This window comes from Molossus molossus, unplaced genomic scaffold, assembly GCF_014108415.1.
Source record: "Molossus molossus isolate mMolMol1 unplaced genomic scaffold, mMolMol1.p scaffold_m16_p_20, whole genome shotgun sequence".
Lineage (NCBI taxonomy): Eukaryota > Metazoa > Chordata > Mammalia > Chiroptera > Molossidae > Molossus > Molossus molossus.
In genome coordinates, this window is record NW_023425356.1 from 8523252 (window position 1) to 8541486 (window position 18235).

Genomic DNA, 18235 nt, shown 5'->3' on the forward strand with positions numbered 1-18235 from the left:
CCCAATTAAGTTTGTTTTCATGTATTCAAGGGAAAGAATCTTTAAAGTATGAACTTGGAAGAATAGCTACCTCTAAATACTTGAAGGATTACCATATAGGGGGAACAGTTAAACATTAGAAAATTATACTTGAACAGACAGATTTCAACTCACTATATGGGAGAGCTTTCTACAGTCAAACTAAGCAATGAGCAGAGGTAGTGAGTCCCTCATCACAAGAGACATTCAAGCATAGGCTACCCTGTGAAAGAACTTGCAGGGAAGGCTCAGGCATTAAATGGTTGGAATAAGGTAGCCTGAAACTCCCCTTCAGAGTGTTTATGAGTTTCCAAAGCAGCATGGTTTCTGGGGATCATGAACAAACAGGTCTTCAAAAAATACAGGGGAAAAGCACCTAGAACAAATTAATTTTTCTAAATTACTTATCAGTGGCAAGTGGCAATTTTTCCTAGTTATTTAAAGCAAAATAAAAATACATTTATTTCACCTCTAACAACTTACTTTTTCTAAATGAAGAGGAAAAGCTTCGGTTGCAAATGCCTTTTCTTCGCTCCCTAGAGGGCTAATAATTCTTTCAGAATGTGCCAGGCAGCATCACAACACATCGGACTTCTCCATGTTAAAATGTCCAGTTCTATGCTCCTCCACCAAAATAATGGGGTATAAAGCATTCCATGTATCTTGCAATTTCCCACTGCTTTGCACTGACAGGATAATGAGGACTTGAAAATATAAGTCTCATTAGAATGTAAACTCCATGAGGGAAGAAAACGTGTCTTATCTATCACTATATCCCTAATGCTTAGAATAGCTCCTGGGCATATTTGAGATGCTCAATAAACACATGAACAAATGAATGAATATAGATGCACAATATTCAGTCTCACTCAATAATCATTTCAGTTTGACTCTCTTCTCTCTCCATAGATTGCTATGGCTTATTGTCCTGTGAAGAGGAAAAGTGACCTTTCTCCCATATTTTCATTGTAAGGATGGCCGCTCTTCAGTTGCAGCTTATTATGTATTGTGTAGCCCAAAGTAATAATTCCCATGACCGAATATTTTTCTTATCAAGAAATGTCCTAAAAGTAGTACACCTGACATTAACTATTAGGCTTAGACATCAATTAAAGCTTGCTCGCTATTATAGAATTCCTTGACTATGTCATTTTCTTTTTTTTTTATCCTCACCCGAGGACACTTTTCCATTTTTTGTTCAGGTAGAGTGGGAGGGAGAGAGAGGAACAGAGAGAGAGAGAGAAACATCGATGTGAAGGGACACATCGAGTGGCTGCCACCCGCACAACCGACCAGGGCCGGGGACAAACTGCAACCGAGGTACATGCCCTTAGCGGGAACCGAACCCGGGTCTCTCCGGACCACAGGCCGATGCTCTAACCGCTGAACCAAACCGGCCAGGGCCTGACTATGTCATTTTCTTAGAGGAAACCATATACATAGTTGACTCACTATGGCAAACGATTCCAAAACTAACTTAGTCCTTGTGTTCATCTCTACATCACCCAGACAAGCCGGAGACGGCACAGTGACCACCACCACCCAGTTCAGCTCTCCTGGTTGCTCCGTTATTCATATAAGAAGGAGGAAAAACACACAATCGAAACAAAGGCTCTGTTATCAAAGCTCAGGAAAACCAACACTAATTCAGCTTAGTCATTGTATTTGCATTTAGTTTTAACCAGAGCAATGCTTACGTGCTGATGGAGATTTTGATGTGTACCCATTCAGCCTCCTGCCTACGACTTATTTCTCCTTCCTATCAGCCTGGGGATGCCAGAAAAATATCCAACAGTATTACATATAACCAGAGAGAAAGGAGAGAGGCTGCTTCCCACTAGGCAAAACCAGAAGAATACTACTTAATATTTACTAATGATTTGTCATGCATGAATTGCTTTTGCGTGTGTCTGGATCAAACAGGCGACTCAAAGACTCCATTTCATGACAGCTGTGATTTTTCTGAGCATTGTCCTGGGTCCTGCTTCTGCTACTGCTGCCAGGAACTGAAGGTCCAGCTCCCTCTGCTGACTTAACTGCCGGTTCTGAAGGTTAGAGACAATGCGCTAGACTCAGGGAGAGTGCAGCTGGCTAGGCTGGGAGATGAATGTGATGAGGTCAATGCCCTGCGACTCAGCGCTGTCTGGGGCAACAGATCGTGTCGGTGTGGATTTCATATCCATAAACAAATTCTTTAGATTAAAAGCTGGTAATGAAAGTCTTTCAAGGAGAAAGAATAAAAGGTTGTTTTTAGAGCAAATTTCTCCCAAAAGCCAAAATGCATGTGTGCAAACAAATACAGAGATGCTTTGCAGGTGATACTTTGGTTGTTATGCCTGTAAGGCTACCAGTTTCCAAACAGACCCTGATAGGGTTTGGACACCCAGAAAATGCCCAAGCAACTACCACCACAGTCAAAATGTCAGCCCACACGCAGCCCACCCAGGACGCTCCCTCTTGGGCCAGCTCCTGACACCACATTGTCTCCCTTCACTACTGTAATTCTCCAGGAGGGAAAGTGCGGAGTAGGTAGTGGGGACGATGGCCTTAACCCTTGGAAGACAGTGCCTCGAGACCACAAAGAGCTGCTGCTGAAGAAAACCGCCCTCACAGACGTGGTTGACTACTGAGCACAAAAACGCTTCCCGTGGCATTGTTAATGGCCTTGATTTGGTGGGCCTCGTGGTCCTTTCCTACACCTACGTAACAAAACGTAATGAAACCAGAGCCCTGGATAACTGCAGTCTGCTCCTGGAGCAGATATTTGGATATTCAGTTGGACAGTACAAAATAATGCCACAATACAGACCCTTCATCCAGGTGGTTTGGTTTTGGGGAGAAGAGAACATTCTGGAGCTAAATCATCATGATGGCTAACATAGGAATTAGTGCTACTAGAAACATACATACATCACACTTCTACAGAAGGCCGCCCCGTGGTTCCAGGGCAGCAGAGATCATTTAGGAACCCCACCCCGCCCCTCCCTGGCCTAGGCCTAAACCATCTTCTTTGTGCTGTGAAGCAGGGGCTGCTGTCTACAGCTCACAGGTGGAACGCGGCCAGCCCGTCACCTGTAGCTGGGACCAGCACCCGCCCTCCTTGATGCCCTATCTCCTGCTGTGTTCTTACCACAGCGACAGAATGACTCAGACCAGATGGCCCACAACGTCAAAAGTGTTTACTCTCTAGGTGCTTCCAGAGCAAGTGTGTTCCAGAAGATGAATTTTATAGTTTCAACAGATACTTATTTATAGACTTGAGAAGATCCCAAAAGACCTCCTGATGGAGAAAGGGAAGAGGAGGAGGAGGAGGAAGAGAGGAACAGCACTACCATCCCACCGGCAGTAGCGGCAGTAACAGTCTGGGTTCGCCGGGGAGCTCTCTGATTTGCCTTTGTGCATATCAGAGGGTCTCCATCTGGGCAAAATATAAACAGAGCCCTTTAAATTTGCACAACAGAATGTCAAAGTTGCTGCCAAATCTTGATATTATGAATATGGGTCTCTTGTCAATCAACAACAAAGACCACCTTCTCTTGAGACACTCGACCACACTTAATCTTAAACTGATGGGTGACATGGCGGCTTCGCTCCTGAGCCCCAGGGTGCCAGGCAGGCCCTCTCTGGCCTGAGGCATTAGAGGTACACGTATAGGAACCACAATAGCAAAAACACACAAACCAAAAAGATAAATTTCATTCTTAGCATTTCAAAGAAAACAAAAGAATATAATTCAGTGTCCACAGAAACCCATTTCAAAGGCCCCTTCCCCTTTCCAAATCCCTCAGACCCCAGACCTGGCCCAGAGCCTCACTCACACGAAATCCAAAACTTCCTTTCTGCTTCCCAGACCCACAGGGCTTTCCTTCTCCCTTCCTCCCAGTACTAACCACGTAGTTCAACCAGCTTTCCTCCTAACAAACAAGGGAGACCTTCCTTCTTCAGGAGGAGAAAGGGTAGGTGAAACGGAGCAGCTGTGTCACAGGTTCTCTTTAACGCGCGGAGGACTGCTGGGCGGAAGGAAGGCTGTCAGCACTGCACTTGGACACACTGTACCCAGCCAGCCCTCCAACTCGGTGGAGAGAGAAGACTGGAGGGCGGGTGACGGTCAGCACCGGGGTCGGGGAGCTCTCTCACAGAGTGCCACCGAAAGCCCAGGCCAAAGCGCAGTTACCAAGCTGTACTAGAGAGGGAACCCTCAGGGGGCACCGCTGAGGCTGTGCCTTGTTCCTGGAACTGAGTGAGACACATTCCCACGACAGCAAATGGAGCATGGGCGAAACGCATGTGAGATGCAGCTGGAAAGAGGGGCGGGATAAAATCATGAAGGGCCTGCTGAGGTCCCGCTACCGATTTTGATATTATACCGAAAGCAGTGAATAGCCAGCGAAGGGTTTTAAGTAGGGCAGGACCCAATCAGTTCACCCTGGATGCGCCCTGAAGAACGGACGGGTCGGGAGGGCGCAGAATGAAGGCTCCAATCAGAGATGCCAGAGGTGAGGGTGAAGGGTTACAAACAGGGGTGGGCGTCAATCTGCAGAGCTTGGTGAGAGATGATTACGTGTAGAGCAGAGGGCCATTCTTGGGCCTCCATCTATTTATAATTGAGTAAGTGGGTTGGGAGGAAGAGATGATTTCAATAGCAATATCAAGAATTCAGTCTTGAAATTCAATCCATTATCCATTAACTGAAAATGATTATATTTAGAAGTTACAGTATTTAAATTCAATTGCAATAGCTCCTTCATTGCTAGATGCCCAGGGCTTCCAACAGTGTCTGGAAACAAGGCCAAATGCTCCATAAATACTTGTACAATGAATGCAATTTCCTCTGGTCATTATCTCTCTGGTATCCAGAATATCTGAACTATATCTTTAGATTAAATCTAATTATATTTGATGAAATATAATTTTATTTTTTTAAATGTGAAAAACAAACTCATTGCTTTTATGGTATAAACTGCACAAGGTACATTTCAGGAAAATGTACGTGTCTAGTGGAGCCTGAGTTTGAGGAAAGGGCTTCAAAATGTTGTTCCCACTGACCTCTGATTATTTAAATTCTTCTTAATTCTGTGACATGAGTGCTTTTTGCAGTGAGTGGCCGCGGAGCCCTTCTGGACATAGATGGCGAATAAATGACAAAGAATCGCTGTGGCTCAGATCAAATGCCATTTGTGGAGTTTGAGGGCTGCACTCCCGCCCCCACCCACCTCACGTGGACCACGCGCCTTTCCACGGCTCCTCGTGGGAACAAAGCTCAGGGCGTCCTCTGGAGACTACCACGACGGTGGCCTGGCCCCCGAGCCCTCCCCAGTTGGAGAACGTCCTCACCGCTTCTCCTCTTCTCCCCACTACCCTGCTCTTAACACTTACAGACAGCTTTGCTGGGCTAACACGTTAGCAGACATTGATTATTCCTATGCTCCTTCCCTTAGACGAGTCGAGTAGCCCTGTGTGTGCTAACAGTACACAGTGAGGTTCTTAGATCGTGGTGAGAGTGTGATCTTCAAGAATTGGGTCAAGTCTGTCAGAAGAAAATTCCAGGCGAGAGGACCTTTAGTTCCCTCCAATGAGCACCCAGAGACTGGGCTAGCATCCATCGTTTCTACCACAGGCAATGCTTGCTTGCTTTTCTTCCTTTATTACTTTTCTTTCTCTAACTCGTCCATTTAAAAAGTCTTCTTGCCCATCCGGCTCAGGGGTTGAGCATCGACCCATGCACCAAAAGGTCACCGGTTCAATTCCCGGTCAGGGCACATGCCCAGGATGTGGGCCTGATCCCCAGTGGGGGGCGTGCAGGAGGCGGCCAGTCAATGTTCTCTCATCGATGTTTCTGTCTCTCTCTCTCTCCCTCTCCCTTCCTCTCTCTCTAAAAATAATCAATAGAGGGGAAAAATTTTTTTTTTCTTTTAAATCTTCTTGCCCTGACCAGTGTGGCCCAGTTGGTTGGGCACCATCTTGTGCACCAAAAGGTCGCCAGTTTGATTTCCAGTCTTGACACACACCTGGTTTGCAGGCTTGATCCCCAGTAGGGGATGTGCAGGAGGCGGCCAAGCAATGTTTCTCTCCCTCTCTCTCTAAAAATCAACTTTAAAACATCTTTTTAAAAAGTCTTATTTTATTATCCAATTTTTCATTTCATATTTTCCCCAACTTTCACTTATTTCTGGAACAGTTAAAGAAACGGGTCCTGTAAGTAGTGACTGTCAACTGGTATGCCGCAGGAATCTAAGACATGTGACACCTGACTGTCTAGTCAGGAGCACTGACCTCTTTTCCCTTCGACGGTCAGACAGAAAAATGACAACAGCCAACACAACGTCCAGAGTGAATGAATCAAAATTATACTTTTTTTTTTTTGTCAGATTGGCAAAAAAGAGTATATCTTTTGGTATGCCACAGAATTTTAGTAATTAGTGTGTGTGTGCCATGAGATGACAAAGGTTGAAAATCACTTCTCTAGGTCCCAGTGACAGTGAAAAGAACAGACTCCAGCTTCAGACAAAGGATTGGAAGCCAGTTGCTTATTTTAGCGCCTCTGCAGATAAAGCAAAGGCTGACCTAAGACCCCCGGAACTAAACTTGGCCACATTTGCTAAAATGTTTTCGTGACAGCTAGTTTTCTGAGCTCTAAAATGGGTAGGACAATTTTTATTAATTTAAATATAACAGAATTCATGAAAACACACTGATATAAGGGGTGGGGGAAACATATCCTGAGCTTCCTAATAAAATGTTGAACATTTCTATTGGCCACATTTTTTGACATTATGGAAACCAGCTTAAGCTAATAAAAGTGTTTGCCATCCATTTCACAGATCACTAACTGGAACTGTGAGAGACCGTGACAAAAAGCCCTTTTGGAAATAAGTAAGAATGAGTGATGAGTATCAATCAGTCTCTTAAAGATTTAAACATATTCCTTAGAGCAGGGTCCCCAGGACTATCGCTCTCAAAACATTATTCAGCTCAATAACTGTTCCAACAACCTCCGCAGCAAAAATACACAACAACACAGCATCCCTCTCCCGCCCGATCCAAGTGGGTCGCCGCTGCCTTCCCTCTGCTCAGCCTTTCTGCGGAGGTTTGCCAAGCGTGCTGGGTCGCCGCATATCTTAGTGCCAGAAGTGGTTATGGCCAGAGGAGGTCGGAGCACATGGCTACTGAGCAGGGATGGGATGTCCTTGGGAAAGGTAGGGCGGAGATGAGGTCGCCTGCGCCTCTGGGGAGATTATCCGTGTTCCTGGATACGTACTGCTTATTGGTACCCGTGCTCTCCTGTGGTCTTTTTTCATCTTCTAAATTAAGAGCAGTGTTCACACCTTAAAGGTGATTTGCAAATTTTTTTTAATAAAAATGATCCAGTCATCCTATAAACAGCAGACCTGCCATCTTCTCTAAATAGAACTGGCAAGCATTTCATCACCTTAAAATATCACCTCCCTTGACTTCCCACCAGCTTTTCACCAATGCCTCCCTCTCCTTTCCAGAGTTCCTTAAAGCAACACCCTCGGATGCCCTGGAGGCCTCAGGGACCCGGGCTCCTGCTAAGGGGCCTGGAAGCAGCCAGCCTGCGTCGACCCACAGGGCATACTGTTTTCCACGTGGCGCCATGAGTACTACAGATTGTCTTAGGTTTCTTTTATTCTCCATGGCTTACAGAATAAGAACACTGGAACATTTGGTAATGGGATTAAAATGGCAAAATGTGAACCACAGGTGAAGTCTTAAGCTTCAGGACTTACCTAGATGATAATATTTTCCTGAGCACAAGACAAGCAAGGACTCGCTGACTTACAAAGGGGGACATGGGCTTTCTTGCTGAACAAGCTTCAAAACAGAGGGGAGGAAATAAAATAATGGAATATTCTGATGCTTGAATAAAATCCTGAGTAGCTTTATTTTTTCAGACACGGCATAATCCCTGTGTGCAGAGCCCTCGACAGCAACTTTGAGCGATTCTCAAAAGAACAGATTCTTCCACCGCCTCGCCATCTGCCAGGGCAGTCCATGCGGCTCCGAGCCACGGACAGCCACTGACTTCCATGGGTGTTTCATCGTACTGCTGAGGGGCTTGGAAAAGGCTCACAGGTTAGAAATCCCAGTCGCCCTGTGTGTGGACAGCCATCTTCCTTGTGGTGGAACAATCCACACTGCTAGCCATACATACCTGCAGCAGCCACTGAGGGTGGCCTACGACTCCCCATCTCCTTCTCCCATAGTAAGACAACCTCGATTCTTAGCCAGGCACATCCCGCCTGGAATAAAGATTTTATCTCCTAGGCTCCCTTGTAGGATGTGGCCACATGACTGAGTTCTGGCCAGTACTATGTAACAGAAGTCTGTGGCATTTCTGCAAAGAATCTTTAAAGGTGAGGGACCCCCTTCTGCACCTGGAATATGGATCTACAGCTGGAACTCCAGCAGCCATCTTGGACGATGAAGTGACCAACCTGTGGATAGAAGCCAAATGCTGACCATGGCAGGAAAATCTGACCTGGGCCCCTGACATGCCTGGAGAGCCACTGTGCCACCCTCATCCACCTACCCCAGACCTGTCACATGAGGCAGACCTAACAGTCCATCTTGTTGAGTCTTATACTCAGAGTTTAGCTGCTTGGTTTATGGCAACTGAATAAAATACAGGGTGGGGCAAAAGTAGGCCTACAGATATGAATATGTGAGATACAGGGTTTATTCTTGAATTACCATTTATTAATCACTGCATTCTTTTCCATACAAATAACCGTCAACCTCCTTTTGCACCACCCCGCATTAACTGATCTGCTGATCATACAGTCCGAGTCCGAGTCCATATGTCTGCTCTGGACAAAAATTTAACTTCCCTCCTCTGCGGAAACTCCTCCACTCATCTAATGATTACATGTTTGAACAGAACCCCTGAGAAAATGCCAGGCTAGCATTTTCCCCACAAAAGCAAAGGCTTGAGGTCAGCAATGCCTTTGCATGTGATGAGCAGTCCCACATCCTGCCACTCCAAGTCTACCTGCTCGACTCCAGGTCTGTCTGTCACATGGAACCTCACTCAAGTAGCACACTGGTCCATGATGTGGCCCACTGAGTGGACATCCCCAGCGTCAGCACTTGTGCCCCACACCAAAGGGGGCCCTGCGGAACAGCCATCGAACTAATGCTCACAACAACTAAGCTCTTTTGTTTCATTATTGCAATAAATAATACGATGCAAGAACTATAATAGTGTCCTGGAAGATGCCCTCTAATTGTACAAGTTCCCATAGTGCAACACTGGGATCCTAAATACAAAACAATGTGAATAACAGTGGTAATGACAGACACCACTATCGCTGAATGGCATGTGGCTGCTGCTGTGCCATTTGGCTCGCGCTCTGCCTGACCAGATTCTCCGCAATTCAAATTACTCTTATCCCTATTTTACAGAGGAGGAAACTGAGGCTCTACGGTGTGAAATAACTTGGCTCAGACCAAGTGCCCAGTGCATGGCAGTGATTATCACTGAATCCAGAATAGTCTATACAAATATTTTAGCTGCATAATCCTATCACTCAAAATGTTACATGAAATAATCTTAAGGAAACCCCAATTTTTTCACAGCAGAACTACAATAAAACCATCTGATCCTATATCCATTTTATACAAACATGAGCATTTCTTAAAACAAAGGAAAAGAAAACACACACACACAAGAAACTAATAGAATTGGTCCACAAATGGTAAATAATGCTAGAATACAAATGAAGCAAATCACGAAAGTGTTTTTTCTGAATTCCACCTTTTGTTCACAGTTTCAATCTCAGGGTGACTGATGTGTTTCCATATCCAGGGTCATTGTGCCCCTTTTAATCCATAAACATCAAAACAAAAAAGAAACCCCTATAATGGCATGGTCTTGTGTAATCACATCTCTTTACACCCTTCCTTTGGAAACAGCTCTGAATTATTTCCCACCTCTTTGTTGAGCTTCCACTTTAATCAAAGGAGAGGGCCCTGAAAGAAACCAGGCTCTTAAAGCATTCGCTGAATACGTCAGGCAATTTCTCCAGGATCTGAACAATAAATGAGTTAAAACAAATGGGGGGAGGGGATCGATCTTTCTATTAAAAATAAGGTATGTGCATGGATGTATATATGTGTGTGTATGTGTTTGGGGGGTTCTATTCAATTTAAAAATACATATGCATTAAAAACATGGTAATGCTATTAAACGTTTATCATTAGAATAATTATTTTCATGGGCCGCTGAAAGCTAAAGAATTAAAATACGCCCAAGAGAAAACGTCAAACAGAAGGCTAGAGCTCCCTCTTTCTTTTTCTTTAAGAAATTCACCCACATCTCCGCCTAGGAGAGCAAACCACGGAGCAGAGCCGAGCAGCACCAGGGCTCCTGCCGAGTGTTCCGCAGCCGCTGTACACAGGCTCCAAGCCCTGGAGCACATTTACTGGTAGTTCATTATTCATAAGAGTTAAGTAGTAGGGGAAAAGGCACTTTTAAAAGTAGCAATACTCACAAAGCCATTTCAAACTGCTCCAGCCATTTTTTCTTTAAATCTTTTGTTTTGCAATAAAATTCTAACCCATTGTGTCCTTGGGTATGGATGAGGTAGAAGCCATAAGACCACTGTTAAAATTAATATTCCTCAGGTTAATATGGATCATTCATTTATGACCCCACATTCCCAAATTCCCTAAAACACCACGTAATCATTCAGAAACCTCTCGTAACATAATCTGTGACCAACCAAGACTACTGTAGTCAACTTCATATCTACAACCATTTCTGTGCCAAATGTATTTTACTGTCTTGACCATTAGCCTTAGAGATGAACGTATCAGCTGTGATACTGCCCAATTACTTCCCCAATCAATTTCCAGAAACAAAAACACCTGAATCAATATGCTACCCTCCCATGCACGTGTTCCTTGAATGTTCAAAGTTATGAGTAAATCACAGTTATTAATTTCTGAGAATTCACCTTTTTATTTTCTTTATCAGTTGTAGGATTGTTGGCTATTTTGTACTGCTGAAGATCTATTATTTCCTTCATTTCATAGTTATCACCTTTTCTTTTGCATACAATCACTGCCAAGTCGAATAAGAAGATGTGCCTGAAAGAGAAAGGGGGAGAGAGATTTAAAATGGTTCGGAAGCATGTGTTCTCTTGCAAATTGAATTAAACCGACCAAACATTTTCCCTTTGAGTAAAGACAATGGCAGGGCTGCTCTTTGAAAAGAAGGAAATGTGAGCATCTACCTTTGTCCTACCCTTAGGTAAATAAATGGCCTCACTGTACCTCAGTTTCCTTATTTAAAAAACAAAACAAAACAAAAAAACAGGCAAAGTTTTAATAAGAACAATAGGTACACTCAACGTAGGTATGAGAAACAATGGAGATTAGCCATAAAGTATTGCCCTTTACAATTACTTTTTCTTTTAAGTTTAAAAGCTAAACATTCATAGAATAATATTAATGAAAACAATGACAGTTCACTTTTGCTAATGTTATTAGGAGTCAGCCAGAATGCCTCTCACAAAGATGACTCACTTAATGTAAATCCCCAGGACCATGTGCAGACGTAGATATTATCATTTGACTGCAGAGGACACTGAGGCTTGGGGGTGCATATGCTCCAGGTCACACTGCTGGTAAGGTGCCAGCAGGTTCACACCTGGTCTACTGTGGGCCCCGTGCTTTTACCCTCCAGGCTGCTCCTCACGATTTAAAGGCCCACCTGAAACACCCTGAGTGCTACACCAGCAAAACATACACTAGAAAAAATCATGGTTAAATTTACATGTTGCTATTTCTCTTCTTTCTTATTAAAAACAATGTAATTGGGGAGAAAAACTTTATCATCCCATCATTCAATACCAATTCTCATACCTTGTTGAAAACTCTGTGATTTACATGCACACATTTTTAAAACAATGATCATGATAATGCTACATTCATGTAGCTTTAATACTTGTATCACTTTCAAAGCCTATTTTCCTGGAGATACTAAAAGGAGGTGTGTCTCCTGGAAGCTACCTGTAGTCTGGGTTTCTAGGTGGAAGCAAGAGCTGATGCTGCCCCCTGCTGGCTGACTTTCTCATCTCCAAAGGGTCCAGAAAACTGCCATTTCAACCAAATGATAATCACATATGCGTAATTAGGGCAGCCGACCAAGCTTACTAATCTTCAAGGATTCCACCTACAAATTTCCCTCAAGAAAGTCTCACTCACTCAATGATCCTCACTTAGATTTCTTCCTTAGGACATTTTGTATTATTTTTAGTTATTTTAAAATGTGATGTGTAGCAAAAAGAAAAAAAGAAACAATTGTGTTTTTAATGGTAGTTATCTATTCTATTGTTCCTTTCTCGCCCCTCTCATTTTAATGTGCACTTTTTTGTACCCTAGTTGACATTCTCTATTTGCCATTTCTTACTTAAGACCTGAGATGAATCAATACTAGAACAGGGGGTGGGGGTGCCTAACACACCTACCTGAGAATCTTTTAGAAAACCATCAGCTGATTTTGTCCCCTTGTTTTCTTCCTTTGTTTCCCTCCTCTGTCCTGGAGAAATTGTTTGTAAGCCCTCTCAGTCTCCTGATAGGAATTACTTATTTTGAAAACACCTACTGCTCCTGTTCCTCACCTTTCTTGTTTCGTATGCTTGTCCAAAGTGGTTATTCGAATTTCACCATCTCCCTGAGGCCGTCCAAAGAGCAAAACTGGTTGGTTCTAAAATGTAAAATTTATATGTCTCAGTTTTTCATAAGCACATAAGATCAGAAATAAATATCAGTGAGGATATTTTTTAAGAATAATTACTCCATTATATTACAAATGTTATTAATTTTAGCACACTTACTCTAAAATGCTGAGATCTATATGATACATTGTCAAAAACAGTCTGTGTTTGGTCACCCAGGAGGTACACGGAGGACATTAATTTTACTTATAACCCTAATGAGGAAATCAGCTACCAAAAGAGAGAATTAATTGTAAGAATTCAAATCACACAGAAATTATAGCAACTAATATTTACTGAGCACCCACTGTGTGCCAGCCACTGAAACGGGGAAAGGACACAGCCCTGCCCCCCTGGAGCACCCCCACAGCGGGGACACAGACACACAGCACGTCACCGCAAGGTGGGACTGCCGTGGGAAGGCTGCAGGACGCACGCACAGCTGGGGGACCTGCTTTGGTTTAGAAAGTCAAGGATGGTGTCCCTGATCTGAAATTTCAGGAATGAAAAGTTCTGACTTAATGATGCAAAATAATGAGCCATTTAGGTTTCTTCCATATTTAGGCTATTATAAAATAATGCTGCAATGGACCTAGAGGGTGTTAAGCTAAGTGAAATAAGTCAGACAGAGGAGAGACAAATACATATGATTTAACTTATATGTGGAATCTAAGAAACAAAATAAACAAACATACAAAACAGAAACACATAAAAACAGAGAACAAACTGATGGTTGCCAGATAGGAAGAGGTTGAGATGGGTGAAAAAGGGGAAGGAATCAAATTGCCAGTTATAGAAACAGTCACAGAGATGTACAGAATAGGGACTATAGTCAATAATATTGTAATAACTATGGTATTAGATGGGCACTAGACTTATCAGGGTGATCACTTCATAAGTTATATAAATATCTAACCACTATGTTTACTAGGTTGTATAGCTGAAACTAATATAATATTGCCTGTCACCTGTAATTTTAATATTTTTAAATAAAAATATAATAATAAGCCATTTCCCCAGTGACAGACAATAAAAATAATTTTAAGTATTTATGAGCACCCACTATACAAAGTGCTAAGGGAAAAAACTGACTAAAAATTATCACTAACATTTACGAGATTACATTTAATAAAGGAGACAGATATGTAGTTAATTAGCAGTACTATAAGAAAGTATAAAAATAAATGTTCCCTATCAAAATCCCAATGTGTTTTGCAGAAATAGAAAACTCCACCCTAAAATTCACATGGAATCTCAAGGAACCCTTAACAGGTAAAACAGTCTTTAAAAATAGCCCTGGCCGGTTTGGCTCAGCGGTTAGAGCGTCGGCCTGCGGTCCAGAGAGACCCGGGTTCAGTTCCCGCTAAGGGCACGTACTTCGGTTGTACTTTGTCCCCGGCCCTGGTTGGTCGTGCGGGTGGCAACCACTCGATGTGTCCCTTCACATCGATGATTCTCTCTCTCTCTCTCTTCCTCTCTTTCCCTCCCACTCTATCTGTACAAAAAATGGAAAAATATCCTCGGGTGAGGATAAAAAAAAAAAATAAATAAACAAAGTTGGGCTCTCTTACTTCCTGATTCTTATTATAAAGCTATCATAATCAAAACTGTGTAGCACTGACATGAAGACAGACTTCTAGACCAATAGCACAGAATGAAACATTCAGAAGTAAGTCCCCCTATATATGGCCAAATGACTTTGACAAGGGTACCAAGACCATTCAGTGGGGATAGGGCAGCCGGTTCAACAAACCGCACTGGTGAAACTGAATATGTAAAGGAAAAGGAATGAAATTGGAACCTTACTTACACTGTAAACAAAAATTAACTAAAAATGGATAAAAGCTAAAAATATAAAATGCTGAGAAGAGAATAGGAAGAAAGGTTTATTACACTGTATTTGACAACATTCGGTTTGTTGGATATGACATAAAAACACAGGCAAAAACAAGAAAAGACTGATACATTGGACTTCATGAAAATTAAAATTTTTGTACACCAAAAGACACTAACAACAATGTGAAAAGGTAACCCATAGAATGGGAGAAAATACTTGCAAACAAAGTGTGATAAGGATTGATATTCTTGTCAATATATAGAAGGATATATGTATAAAGAACTCTTACAACTCAACAACAACAAAACAAACCACCTTGATTCAAAAACAGGTAAAGGACTTAAACAGACACTTTTCCAAGGAAGATATACAAATCGCCAATAAGCACATGATAAGATGTTCAGTATCACTAATTATTAGGGAAATGCAAAATCAAAACCACAATGAGACACCACTTCACACCCATTTGGATGGATATTATCCGAAGAAAACGTGAGAGGGGACACGAACTCCTGTCATCGCTGACGGGTATATAAACTGGTGCAGCCCTTGTGGAAAACAGTATGGCTGTTCCTCAAAAACACTAAACATAGAATTACTGTGCAGTCCAGCAGTCCCACTTCTGGATGTATAGCCAAGAGAATGAAAGCAAAGTCTCAAACAGATATTGGTCCACCCCTGTTCACAGCAGCATTATTCACAACAGCCAAGTGTCCACAGACAGATGAATGAACAAAAATGTGAGGTATATACAATCAATGTTACATTATTCAACCTTGAAAAGGAAATTCCTTTTAAAAAAAGCAAAGGAGGAATTTCTGACACCTGCTACAACAATGATGAACAATGAAGACATTATGCTACATGGAATAAGGCAGTCCCAAGAGGACACATATGACATGTGGGGTCCTCCCGCCCACCTGTCCCTCTTCAGAGCCCACCATTCTTCCTTTCTCTCCCAATCTCCAGCCACTCTTGCCTTTTAGCTTCTTGACCTTCTTCAGCTCTTGCTTATCTCTGGCATTTCACTTCCTATTGATACCATGTAATCAGCTAGTTATCATAACAGGAAAGGAGCAACGGGAAGGCCAGGCATTAAAGGCATATCATCTGGGCAGCTTCGCCAGGAAGCTGCAACTTCACACTCCCTGGGGAACCACCAGCCCATTCCCTGCAGACCACTGGGGGAAGGAGTCCAACAAAGGAGAGACAGATGCATGTCCAGTGAAGTTGGGGTAACACAGGGAAGGCACGTGCCTGTCAATCTAACCTGGAAACAAAGATAATTGGCTAGGAGGGGGCAGGGCCCTGCAAGCCCATGAAAATTTGGGGATGCCCTAAACAGAGGAGTTCAGTCTCTTGTTGCTCGAGGCTCTCTTGCATGTGTCTGTATGGCCTAAGGCCATGCGAACCCACAAGCAATGGTCTGATGGACTGCGGGAAGCAAAGCTAAACTAGCCTGATTACGGACTGAACCCCGCTCCAATATGAAAAGAAAACTTTGGATACTGGTTCTGATTTTAGCTCTGCTGAAGCCTCAGCTATATTTCCTCTACAACTAGACTGAGGGAAATAGGAGCCTGCAAACTCAAAGGTTTGATTCCACATAAATAAAGCATTCTACCACATCTCACCTTCCTGGGCAAATCTCAGAAAATTATTTTTCCGGGGCCACTGCAAGAATTCCACTCTTACGAGCAACAGGGGGACGAGGACCTCTCCCCACCAGTAACACTACAGCCTCTGCCTAGAATCCGTTCCCCCAGATCCCTGTGCTGCTGGCTTCTTATGCTTCAGGTTCGAGGCAAAGGGCTCAGGAGGACTTTTTCTAACTGTTGTATCTAAACTAGGACACCTCTCATTACCCTCTGTTGCATCCCTGTTCACAGCACTATCTCAAAATAGCACTTTTTAACTCTTTTTCACTGTCTCCTCCACCAGGAGACCATGGTGTTCAGAGTTCCAGCCCCAGCCCCAGCCTCAACCCAAATGCCTGGCACCCGGCAGTCACCCAGACTATACATAAAATGAGTAAAGTAACAGGAATCAGCCATGAGTATGTCCAGGGGTGAGGAAGGGGAAAGGAAACATAGACTCCATGTCTAGAATGTGGCTGCTGGGGAAGAAGCCATGTGCTTAAGGAGAGAGGACAACTCATGGCTGAAAGTCCCTGGACAGTGACTTGTCACAGGTGCCACGAGACATCCACGTGGATGCTGCCAAACAGAAATCAGGAAAAAACTAGAATTGGAAACTTGAAGGTAAACTGTTTTTTCTTCGAAAACAACTCTTGGAGTGTCCCCCGATTTGTGGGTTAGGGAAGCTGGACGGGATGATAATTACATACCAGATTTTCTATAGACAGCTGAAACTGTTTAATTTCACGCAGGGTCTCATTATCTCTCTTCACTTCGTTCACATATAGTGCCAAGTCCTAAAGAATAAAGAGACGGAGACAAAAAAGAAGGCACAATAAGATCGGAGAAGAGATGAGGATTGTTTGAAAGAAAACACATCATTAATTTCAAGAGCAGCAAAAGCAGAGCACAGCTTTTCTACGGTAATCACATGAACGCCGATCGATCGATCACAGCTGCTCATCAAGAGCAGTGAAGAGCGCCTGGGGGAGCAGGAAGACTGCAGGGTTGTCCCCACGCCCTGGGGACAGGAGGGTAGGAGCAGACCAAACATGCCCCCATGCTGGTCAGGAGAATGCAAATTCCAAATACGTGAATAACCAACCTTGAGAGAATTACATTTGACCCCGACCGACCGACCGAATCAGGGCCCTGCTGAAAGCTCAGCAAGGGAGGGAAAAGTCACTGAAAGTTAGACAAGGAATTGGGCAGGACTGTGTTCTGCAGTCAGTTAGTGTCTTCATTCCTGAGAGCATTCAGTCAAGGAAGCCAGTTCCCTTTTATTTATTTTTTTAAATATGTTTTTATTGATTTTTAGAGAGAGACAGACAGAAACATCAATGTGAGTGAGAAACATCGATTGGCGCCCCACCCCCCCCCAACAAGCTGGAAACCCGGGCATGTGCCCTGACCGGGAATTGAACCAGGACGTCGCAGTGCGTGGGACGACGCTGTATCCCCTGAGCCACACTGGCCTGGGCAGGCCAGTTCCCTTTTAAACAGTTAACAATTAACAATAAAGGAGAAGGAAAGGAGATGAGAGAACTCAGAGTTAAAGTGAGCCATGAGCCCCGGCCATGCTTCTCCCTGCGCTGTCGCCACCTACTATAAAATGCCTGTTCTCGTTTTTGAAGAAACGGTGGCTCATCTTTCTGCACTGTCCCTAGCTATTGCTTTTGTGTGTGCTCTAGATTCTCCTATCTTCTGGGTTCCCCCCACCCCAGGTCTCTTCAGTTCATCTGAAACAGTAGGAATAGAACAGCAGTCTTGAACTTTGCTCTATATGAAAGTCTGGCTTTCCATGGGATGTCTCTATAAATGATTTCTTTAAAAATTAGACCCTTGGGCCCTGGCCGGTTTGGTTCAGCGGTTAGAGCATCGGCCTTCGGTCCTGAGAGACCCGGGTTCGGTTCCCCCTAGGGGCGCGTACCTCAGTTGCAGTTTGTCCCCGGCCCTGGTCGGTTGTGTGGGTGGCAGCCACTCGATGTGTTCCTTTCACGTCG

The 18235-nt window shown here is 43.6% G+C and overlaps 1 protein-coding gene across 4 annotated transcripts in view; it reads right to left on the reverse strand.

Annotated features, from left to right (window-relative positions):
* Positions 1-18235, reverse strand: part of VAV3 (vav guanine nucleotide exchange factor 3) — a 290405-nt gene that overhangs the window by 114229 nt on the left and 157941 nt on the right. For all 4 annotated transcript variants that reach the window (XM_036273378.1, XM_036273380.1, XM_036273381.1 and 1 more), the window contains exons 12-15: positions 16943-17029; positions 12663-12748; positions 10995-11127; positions 10530-10639 (exon numbers count right to left, since the gene is read on the reverse strand). In XM_036273378.1, the coding sequence (XP_036129271.1) occupies positions 10530-10639; positions 10995-11127; positions 12663-12748; positions 16943-17029 (416 nt within the window). The remainder of the gene's footprint in view (positions 1-10529; positions 10640-10994; positions 11128-12662; positions 12749-16942; positions 17030-18235) is intronic.